An 11,637-nucleotide genomic window follows, 5' to 3' on the forward strand; every position below is an offset into this window, starting at 1 on the left:
AGGGCGATAAATGATAAGGATGTTAAGCTTGAAAGGGCTGGTAACTGTGACAGCATGAAATTCAAAGGAGGCGATAGACAGATGGGTAAGGGGAGAAAGAGAGAATGACCACTTGGGAGAGATGAGGATCCCGGTGCCACCACCCCGCTGACCAGAAGCTCTCGGGGTGTGCGAGAACACGTGGGCGGACGAAGAGAGAGCAGTAGGAGTACTGAGATGAACTCTGCCTTGTTGGCCGCAGATCGGCAGTTCCAGAGGCTACCGGAGACCTGGAACTCCACGTGGGTCGTGCGCGCTGGGACCACCAGATTAGGGTGGCCGCGGCCACGCGGTGTGGAGCGTTTGTATGGTCTGTGCAGAGAGGAGAGAACAGGGATAGACAGACACATAGTTGACAGGCTACAGAAGAGGCTACGCTAATGCAAGGAGATTGGAATGACAAGTGGACTACACGTCTCGAATGTTCAGAAAGTTAAGCTTACGTAGCAAGAATCTTATTGACTAAAATGATTAAAATGACACAGTACTGCTGAAGTAGGCTAGCTGGCAGTGGCTGCGTTGTTGACTTTGTTCGGCTAGCTGGCAGTGGCTGCGTTGTTGACACTACACTAATCAAGTCGTTCCGTTGAGTGTAATAGTTTCTACAGTGCTGCTATTCGGGGGCTAGCTGGCTAGCTAGCAGTGTTGATTACGTTACGTTGCGTTAAAAGAACGACAATAGCTGGCTAGCTAACCTAGAAAATCGCTCTAGACTACACAATTATCTTTGATACACAGACGGCTATGTAGCTAGCTACCTAGACAATACCAAAACCCCATAGATATACAAAAAAAAAACTAGACAAGGCAAAACACACATACCATCCTCATCACACCCTGACTTAACCAAAATAATAAAGAAAACAAAGATAACTAAGGTCAGGGCGTGACAAAGGCAAAGGGAAGCTACTTTGAACAATCTCATATATAAAATAGATTTAGATTTGTTTAACGCTTGTTTGGTTACTATATGTTTCCATATGTGTTATTTCATAGTTTTGATGTCTTCACCATTATTCTACAATGTAGAAAATAGTCCAAATAAATGAAAACCCTGGAATGAGTAGGTGTGTCCAAACCTTTGACCTTTACACTTTGTAAATAAGATTTTTTTTTTTTTTAAATGTCTAAAAACCTGTTTTCACTTTGTCATTATGGGGAATTGTGTGTAGATTGATGAGGACATTATTATTATTTTTTTCAATTTTAGAATATTTTTAAAAATATTTTTTATATATTTTATTTCACCTTTATTTAACCAGGTAGGCCAGTTGAGAACAAGTTCTCATTCACAAATACGATCTGGCCAAGATAAAGCATAGCAGTGAGACAAAAGCAACACAGAGTTACACATGGGATAAACAAACACACAGTCAATAACATAATAGAAAAACCTGTATACAGTGTGTGCAAATGAAGTAAGGAGGTAAGGCAATAAATAATCCAATAGTGGCAAGGTAATTACAATTTAGCAATTTACACTGCAGTGATATATGTGCAGACGAGGATGTGCAAGTAGAAATACTGATGTGCAAAAGAGCAGAAAAACAAAAACAAATATGGGGCTGAGGTAGGTAGTTGGTTGAATGGGCTATTTACAGATGGGCTGTATACAGCTGCAGAGGTCGGTAAGCTGCTCTGACAGCTGACGCTTAAAGTCACGGCTGTAACGTAACAAAATGTGGAAAAAGTCAAGGGGTCTGAGTACTTTCCGAATACACTGTAGGTTTTCCTTTTGTCCAGGTGGGAAAGGGCAGTGTGAGTGAGTCTCATCTTTCCATAAAGTGGTAACATTAGTTTGTAGCCCAAACCGTTCGAACAATACTAACGTTTTTGTGAGAAGAACGATTTTCATGATGTCTCATGGTCTAACACTCATGGTCGGCCTCCTTCCACCGCAATTGCGGAAAGCCGTCATGCGGCAGATTGAGACGCAGGCCATGCAAAAAAATGTAAATCTCTAGTTTAAACTGACTAATTTTGACTGGGATTTATTTTTATTTTTTATGTTACTTGAATGGAAAGCTGCCAGGAAAAAGCAGGAAAAATATGCTTAATGTCTTGATAATACAACATAATGTTCCACCACCATGCTAGAGTGGCTAATGCTACTGTACTTCCTGATGTTCAGACAATCCTGTTGCAGCAGTCTTTTGTTTACCCTTGGCTGAACGAAATGGCGTGTATTTTTTATTAACACAGTACGCATATTTTTTCCAGATCTTTTCTAGCGGCTCGCCATTAAAGCTAGTTAAGAAGGAAATCGACGAGTTTGCATCCTGAATGGACACAAGTGTATAGCCGGCTGCATACATTCCAGTTGGACACACATGACAAACGACATAAAATAAATAAATAGTGCCATCTGCCGGTCGGTATGGCAACTTTACCAATAACCCCCTCAAATATTTCCGCCAGTGGAGAAAGTACCAAATCAATCAATCAATCAAATGTATTTATGAAGCCCTTTTTACATCAGCCAATGTAAATTGTCGTACTTGAGTAAAAGGAAAGATAACTTTATAGAAAATAAATCAATTATAAGTGAAAGTCACCCAGTAATAGATGACTTGAGTAAAAGTCTACAAGTATTTGGTTTAAATATACTTAACTATCAAAAGTAAATGCAATTGCTAAAATATATTTAAGTATCAAAAGTGAAAGTATAAATCATTTCATATTAATAAAACCAGATGGCACAATGTTTTTTTATTTGTTTATGTACATGGTTTAAACACTGACATAATTTTCAAACAAAGCACACCTTCAAAATAAATTAAATGAATCATATTTACAAAAAAAAGCAACAAAAGCATTCCCGTTTAGTGAGTCCGCCAGGTCAGAGGCAGTAGGGATGACCAGGGATTTTCTCTTGATAAGTGCATGAATTTGACCATTTTCGTGTCCTGCTAAGCATTCAACATGTAACGAGTACTTTTAGGTGTCAGGGAAAATGTATGTAGTAAAAAGTACAGTATTTTCTTTAGGAATGTAGTGAAGTCTCCTGACCCCTCCTGTCTCAGCCTCCAGTATTTATGCTGCAGTAGTTTATGTGTCGGGGGGGCTAGGGTCAGTTTGTTATATCTGGAGTACTTCTCCTGTCCTATTCGGTGTCCTGTGTGAATCTAAGTGTGCGTTCTCTAATTCTCTCCTTCTCTCTTTCTTTCTCTCTCTCGGAGGACCTGAGCCCTAGGACCATGCCTCAGGACTACCTGACATGATGACTCCTTGCTGTCCCCAGTCACCTGGCCATGCTGCTGCTCCAGTTTCAACTGTTCTGCCTTTTATTATTCGACCATGCTGGTCATTTATGAACATTTGAACATATTGGCCATGTTCTGTTATAATCTCCACCCGGCACAGCCAGAAGAGGACTGGCCACCCCACATATGCTTTCTCTAATTCTCTTTCTTTCTCTTTCTCGGAGGACCTGAGCCCTAGGACCATGCCCCAGGACTACCTGGCATGATGACTCCTTGCTGTCCCCAGTCCACCTGACCGTGCTGCTGCTCCAGTTTCAACTGTTCTGCCTTATTATTATTCGAACATGCTGGTCATTTATGAACATTTGAACATATTGGCCATGTTCTGTTATAATCTCCACCCGGCACAGCCAGAAGAGGACTGGCCACCCCACATAGCCTGGTTCCTCTCTTGGTTACTTCCTAGGTTTTGGCCTTTTCTAGGGAGTTTTTCCTAGCCACCGTGCTTCTACACCTGCATTGCTTGCTGTTTGGGGTTTTAGGCTGGGTTTCTGTACAGCACTTTGAGATATCAGCTGATGTACAAAGGGCTATATAAATAAATTTGATTTGAAGTAGAAGTAAAAGTTGTCAAAAAAATCTAAAGTAAAGTAAAGATACCCTTAAAAAATAATTAAGTAGTACTTAAAAATATTTATAATTAAGTACTTTACACTATTGCTTTTATATTGCACTTGCTTAAAATGTCAATTTATGTAGCTAAATCTGTACAACTCTAATGAACTTAATTAAGTTGATATTGTTCATTCACACAACAAAATCTAAATTAGCTAAATCTAATTTCAGCGATTTTTAGCCCTGAAACAGAGGCCACAGATAACACTTGCTACTTCTACAACTTCAATGACGTAATTTACAATTCAATAAAAGTAAAGCAGAAAACGATTTCTGTACAAAACAAAACCCCTCGAATTGGTCATTGATTACTGATTGTTGATTAAACTTTTATTGGCAGCAGGTAGCCTAGTGGTTAGAGCGTTGGACTAGTAACCGAAAGGTTGCAAAATTAAACTCCGAGTTGACAAGGGGGAAAAAAACATGTCGTTCTGCCCTTGAACAAGGCAGTTAACCCACTGTTCCGAGGCCGTCATTGAAAATAAGAATTTGTTCTTAATGATTTGCCTAGTTGACTAAAGGTAGAATATAAAAACTATACTTTGGTATAATCTGATCCTAGACCAGTGTTTATAGATTGGTGAAAGTTGTATTTCTTCTCAGTAGATTCGCCTCTTCTCACCATCACACAGATGGAACAAGGAGGGGTAGTTATAAATATCTTTGGGAAGATCTCGTCTCCTTCTCACAACACATTGGAGGAGAAAGCCAGAGGTCCCACCCCTCTGACATTCTTCTCCATTGGGTTTTGAGAAGGAGACGAAGAGAGGACTTAACGATACTATATAGAATTGAAAATGTCCCTTTGTCTCACGCACACGTGAAGAACAAGAAACGACGAATCAACGAATCTAAATCGTGAGAATTGTAATCACATTTTCGGGCGGGGTGATGGAAAGTTTGTTTTCGTAGACCAGAGACCACTGTTGAAAGAAATCTGCATAGTATGTTTTATGGCTACTTTTATGATACGATCATTAAAACATTTGAGCAATAATATTATTTTAACCATCGCTAAAGAAAAGAACTGATATGGAGCGACCATCTAGGTTTGTAACCAAACGTACCTTTTTTTATTAGCTAAGCTTAATTAGCTACAGTAACTTGCTAACGTAACGTTAGTACGAATCCCAGACCGACATTGGTACATTGTGAGAGGCAACCCGTATGTCTAGAGAGGCTAACGTTACTTGATCTTGCAAATCTCGTCACTTATAAGGTGTGTGTGTGTGTGTGTGTGTGTGTGTGTGTGTGTGTGTGTGTGTGTGTGTGTGTGTGTGTGTTTGTTGACAGGAAGACAAAGCTTGTAAATTATTCAGATTTCCAGGAGTTGGCTGATGGTATGTCAAATCCAATGTATTTCATTAATTTATGGTGTAAATAGCCAGTTGGTGTTGCAATTCCCTTCTCCTTTTATGGTTTGTATGTAATCATGTGTTCCACTGTTTCTGATAATGTGCAACAGATGATGATTTTGCCTCAGTGAAAGCACCACCCAGCAAAAAAGCCAAGGAGAGTGTGAAAGAGCCAGCGCAGGAGAAGAGCAAGAAATCTTCAAACAAGGCCTCCAGTCAAGAGACTAGCTCACAACCCATAGGCCACAAGAACAGGTAGGAAGTGGAATCAGAAACAAGCAGAAAGAACCCTTAAACGTTTATAAAAAAACACCATATATTCAATAGAATTACTTATTTCTTTGTTCCTCAATATATATGTTGTGGAGACAAAAGGTATGAAATATTCTTAACAGTTTTGTAGTGTGTGACAGCAGCTATGCAAACAGAAGCATGCATTCAGAACACAGACACTCTGAATGTCTTTGTTGCCCTCAGTCAGTGCCCCTTCACCTTATTCTGCATAGTGACAGATAAACAATAACAAATAGCCAGTTGCAGGCAGTATTCGGGACAGTGTGTCTAGATGGTGTATGGAATGACATCATGCTGACCACAGGCCCAGAGAAGAACTCCATAAATCAGTGCTCAAACTCAAATGAGTATTTTAGCCAGACGTGTTGCTTGTGATCTGCCATGCATCAAATCACAAAAAGCCACAAGGTGTGGTGAATCATTGGCAAGGTCTCTGAGGCCAGTGGCAGTAGGGGTGTTTTGATGTGTCATGGTGATACAGAGTCAAAGTCTCTCTGAATGTAACCTTGTGATCAATCTGCTCTATATTGATCAGTATTGTCGGTGAAACTTCAGCACTGCAGGTCAGGATGACCAGAATTCAACTACACATATCACGTGTTACATGTTAGCTCTGTCACACTTCTGTCACATGTCCCTTTGAGAAGGCCTTTAATGTAAAATATGCTAACATCAGAATTGTACCTGTGTTTTTCAGGAAACCATTGGATGAGAAGCTGTATGACAGAGATTTGGAAGCAGCTCTTACTTTGTCGTTGCTTAAAACCACCGAGATAAATGAGGAACAATGTTCTTATAATCCAGGTTTGCATTTTATTGTTGATTCTTAACAACTGGTGTTTGAAACATTGCTGTTCAACAGCAATTTGGAGTGGTTTGGCTCCATAGTAGTTTTATCACAATATGCACATACATACAGTAGAGAATGGATGACTCACATTTCTCACTCACTGCCAAAAATTATTTGCAATTGAATTTTGTTTTATTTTATATATTTTTAGAAAAATATGTCAAGAATCAACCACAAAGAGATGGTGAAAATCTGGATCCATCATTACGCCTTTCCAACTCCTGTGTGGACATCAACCTTTTAGGTATTTATTTTTGATATCTCAAATGCATGGGTGGTGATGCTACACATGCCCACCACTGCCAAATCTATTTAATATTATTCAATCCAATGCCTTTGCATCTCACAGTCACTAGTGATCCCTTTGTGATTAGATCCTCTCCTCCCTTAGGCCTTGACCAGATCACGAATGATCGGGGATCCCCTTGCGCCCCCTCCAGACAGAGGAAGGCAGCCTCCAAGGCTACAGAGCAGCAAAGGAGCATGCTGAAGGATGGCGATGAGGACTACAATCCCAAAGGGACACCAGGTTGTCATAGCAACCCAAAGGCATAGGCTCTTTGTTTTTCTACATTCCAGGTATTTCATGACACACATTTGTTGTGTACTGTATACTGAATATTCCTTTCTATTCAGATTCAGAGAGTGATGCTGATTTCAGTGATCCAGCTGAAAGTGATGATGATGAGTTCACAGTAAAGAAACCAAAGAAAAAGAACACAGAAGAGAAGACAGCCAAGAAGGAGCAACCAAAAGCTAAACAGCCTTCAAAACCACATTTGACAGGTACTTAATAGCTTTAGGAACTATGAACTGCCATTCTAATAACTCAATATTTTTATGCTCCCAGCCTGCAGAGTTTCAATCAAATTGTCCTTCTGTTCCTTACAGGGACTCCCAGTCTAAAAACTCCCACCTTAGGTAGAAGTCCAACTGCCAAGCCAGCCTCCGTGCCCAAGAGGTCTCCTGGCACTTCTCCTGTCTCCAGACCTGCAGTCTCTGGCAGTCCAGCGGGGGGCAGAATACCCAAGTGGAATCCTCCAGGTAAGACTGACTGAAAGGTCAAGGAGGTCATCGTAATCTCATAAACAGGTGTAGGACTGCATGTTTGGAAACAAGGTTGTGCCTTGTATTCAGGCATTTTAAGACCCAGTTCACCCATTATTTTTATCATACAACTTGTCATCAGGTCACGTTGGAAGAAGTCCCGGCTCATCACAGAGTGCCCCAGTCAAGTCTCCAGGGCAGGGTCTAAGACTTGGACTGTCTCGCATGGTGCGGGTCAAACCCCTTCACCCCAGTGTTGCTAGTCACTGACCCCACCTATCTATTAGAGGAGCTGTGTAGTTGACAGTTGACTTTCAGGATTTCTTTTGTAATCCTCTAGATCTGTCTATTTTATAAGAGGCATTAAAATTGTACTGTAAATTACTATTAGTCTGGGGTCGTACATGCTCTCCTTTTTATAACAGCTCATCTTTTGGACCATTTGACTTAACAAAGGACAATTCCCAACTTATACTGTTTTTTGGCCTACAACAAAGCCTTCAGATTTCAAACCCTTTTGTGTCTTTTATTATTTCAAAGAGAGTTTGTCTTCTGTCTGTTTTTAGTTTTCACTCCAACATGTAAATGAAATGGTGCAATGGCGCACTCTGCTGGATATAATTATCTTAAAACGCAAAATGATCATTGTTAAAGTGGCAATCAGTTGAATCAACAACAAAGCGGAGACCCCGCCCCCGTTTTGGTAAAAAGCTGAGGGATGAGGCTGGAGAAATGTAACAACTCTGAAATTCATAGACAAAGCTGTGGATGTAAGGACTGACCACCCGTGATATCAAAACTAGTTTTAACCATGTTTTGAGGTTATATACCCAATGGGCAAAAACTGGTTGAATCAACTTTGTTTCCACGCCATTTCAACCAAAAATATATATGTGATGAAGTTGAATCAACGTGAAAAACGGATTGGATTTACAAAAAGTCAAGGTAAGGGCATTATATATTTTCTTCACCCAACTTTTAACCTAAAACGACATGACATTTGTTGTTAATTTTATGTTAAATTCGCGTTAGTTGACAACTAAACCAAATGTAAATAAAAACGAGAAGTTGAACTGAAGGCTGCCCAGTCGGTAGTGTTTGCATTTAGTTGATTTATTGTTTCTGTCAAACATTGGAGTAAAACAGCTTATTTTAAAAGTAAAATAATGGAGGTAGCAACTACAGAATGGCCCTTAATATAACGTTTTACCCTGATTTTACTAACATCCAGTAGAATAGGCAACGTACGTATTCTATGTGTGTTTATAAAGTTTTGTGGATTTTGTTCAGCGAAAGCTTTGTACAATGTGTAAATATGAAACATTAAAGATTCAATATAAACTATAACCTTTTATGTAGTGAGCATGTTTCCAGTATCGCCTGTATAGGCCCAAATGAGTTTGTGCAACATCTCCCCTGTGGTATGGAACATTGTGGACAGTTGTTTTTTGAGTGAATGATAATGCTCATTTCTCCCAAAACCAGAAATGGAAAGTGAATCACTAAACATCATGATTTTTAGCGTTACATAATGCGTTGTTTTACGTGTTAATTTCACTTTTAGCGCTGATCAGTCAACAGCGCGCCGCCGTCAGTCCGAATGTATCTCCATTACGATATCATGAAATCACAGTGACATGACGCGTAACCGTGAATTTGCCTAATGAGTGCATTTTCTTTCTTTTTTTTCATTCTATTGCTGTGTTATTTACTCATCAACTGACTGTATGCAAACATCTAAAGGGATAACAGACAAATATGATTTAAAAAACTTGCTCACAAAAGATAATTCCACTATTTTTACAACAAAAAAAGCCCTGGATGTCAAAAATCTTCAGACTCTTTAAACCTCTGAAGTTGATGACCTTCCTGTTTCAATAGGAAAGAAATGAAATATACATTGAAGAGACTTATCAAAAACAGGAACCAACTTCTCCCATTGTTGAAAAGGTACTGTATTCCTCTTGATATGTATAATATAGACATTTAGCAGACACTTAGATCATGTCTTGACCACCTGAGATCAGCCCACAATGCAACAGTCAGATTTGCCTAACAAAACTCCAGCCTTGGATCCAACTGGGCCTACCACAGGAAGAATGTAAGCTTACCATCAATCTGAAGCCCTACCCTAGTTACATTTCAATCCTCTAGCAATTAAAAAAATGCCATATATTGATATCTGAGTAGCACAGTCTCTGCACAGGCTGAATTCTATGCAATGCTGCAGTTCCAAATAATTGAAACAGTTGTCATTATCCTCTGTGACTGGGATCTGCAGTAGGCTACCTGGGATTTGGGATACAAATAGCTGGACCACTGGAGGACAGGATAGGAAGTGTGGAATGAAAAAAAGCCACCAAGAAAAGAAGAGTGGGAGACTCCCTGATCCAGTGGTGGAATCAAAGGCAGGAATATGAAATGGTGAGAGATGATCAATTCCCTCTACACGCCATGCACTAAGGAAACATCTCCATGCTACTAGATATGTTGTTATACAGACTTCTCTGATCAAATGTCTATTTAGGACTGCTGGCTGCAGCACGATCTGCCACAAACTCTGGAATATACTATCAGAACTCAGCTGGGGCTGATAATGAAAGTGAAGAAAAAAACATGAGCATTGCTTGATTTAAAGCTTGCTTTCATTGGTTCCTATTGGACTCAAAAGAAACATCACATTATACATTTTGGTTCAGGTAAAATGCTCATGGCTGTACATTGTTCCCATACGTGGTTGCAAACAGTGGCAGCCGAAAATGGCCTGTTGGAGCACTAGCCCATTGCCCTCGGCAGGGGGTGGAGGAGGTGACGTAAACCTGTCTTGGCTTACCTGGCCGACATTGAGCCAGACTGCCTGTCTCATTTCCAGCACCATGGACAGGGGAACAGACAGTGCAGCTCACCCCACCCCACCACATGGCGGATGTGCCGACAGATTGTTCAGAGTGGCAGACAATGCAGACAGGTCGCTTACACTGTGTTCAGGGTTTATGGGGAGTGATAAGCCAAAGGCGTTGGGTGCTCTACAACATGTTATACATGCTATATAGACAGTCCACTGAGCAGTCATTTTATACATGGCGATGGACATTTCTGTTGACTTGTCTGTGGTGTGTGTCCGGTGTTTTCCTGGTCTAAGTATTTAGTTGGAAATTGGAAATGAAGCATCTTCTAATCCTGAAGGCTACATTTTATTCTATAAAGTGCCCCCGTTGTATGTTGTGGAGTTAAATTTCTCTTGCAGCACAAAGAAAAGCAAGTATGTGCATTCTCTGACCCCTTGTAGCTAAGTCAAATAACCCACACATTCCCAGAGGAAAGAACTTGAAAGGTAGCCCACTCTGTCATTCACTTCCCGTTCCTCAGCCACCGCCTGCCTGAGGTGTCTGTCTGCCTGCCTACCTGTCTGGGACAGTTGTGTCACCACCACTGCTCAGTCAAAAGGATAGAGTTCACTCTGACCAGCAAGGTTAGACCGGTTCTGACCCCTGACAGACAGCACTGTTTAGTGTAAAGCCAGCAGTGCCATATTCGTCTACTCAAGACAATATTTTGTCTGTCTGACTCTGTATGCAGATAGAAGCATATACAATCTGTGTTATAGTATGAGTCCTTGGGAAAGGCCAGCTACACAGGCCAAGCCTGTCTGTCCCCGGCCTGTTCTGGGACATGAAGGTGACAAGGTAAGACTCTAAACAGGGCTGATTACTAATGCCTGTTTTGTCTTTATTTGGATCAGCAGTGAAGAGGTGGTTGTTATTGAATGCTATTTGTTATTGTTGGATTTACCTTGGATTCGATCATAGAAATTCATACTGCATGAAGGGCATTTGGATTGTGTGTGTGTGGAGGTCTTAACAATAGAGATGTAGGCTTGGCCACTGTGTTTTAGTTATATTGCTATAGTTAACACTGCCTCGTGTGCTCTCAGAGTTGTGTTGCTATTGATGTCCACCACAGTGCTTATGCACCTAGCTCTGCTCCTTCGAGTGGTTTTCCTCCGTGTCTCTGTGGCAGTCAGTCCAGGCCAGGCTACTAATGGCATTTAGCCTGATCTGGATTAGACCAGTGGGTGGTCCCTCCATACTCCTTAGCCTTGGATACCTCCTACTACTAAAGTTAGAGAATAAACACCCACCTACAACAACACAGGTCTACTGGTGCACTCCAT

The 11,637-nt window shown here is 40.7% G+C and overlaps 1 protein-coding gene across 1 annotated transcript; it reads left to right on the forward strand.

Annotated features, from left to right (window-relative positions):
• Nucleotides 1–4,781: 4,781 nt before the first annotated feature.
• On the forward strand, nucleotides 4,782–7,847 carry LOC118366323 (RAD51-associated protein 1-like). The gene is given in 10 exon segments (XM_035748901.1): nucleotides 4,782–4,941; nucleotides 4,943–4,966; nucleotides 5,211–5,257; nucleotides 5,383–5,527; nucleotides 6,264–6,370; nucleotides 6,568–6,660; nucleotides 6,808–6,945; nucleotides 7,053–7,202; nucleotides 7,308–7,460; nucleotides 7,606–7,847. Coding segments are annotated over 10 exon segments (1,056 nt in total). The 5' UTR covers nucleotides 4,782–4,870; the 3' UTR covers nucleotides 7,734–7,847.
• Nucleotides 7,848–11,637: the final 3,790 nt, after the last annotated feature.

The sequence above is a fragment of the Oncorhynchus keta genome, chromosome 33 (genome assembly GCF_023373465.1).
Source record: "Oncorhynchus keta strain PuntledgeMale-10-30-2019 chromosome 33, Oket_V2, whole genome shotgun sequence".
NCBI lineage: Eukaryota > Metazoa > Chordata > Actinopteri > Salmoniformes > Salmonidae > Oncorhynchus > Oncorhynchus keta.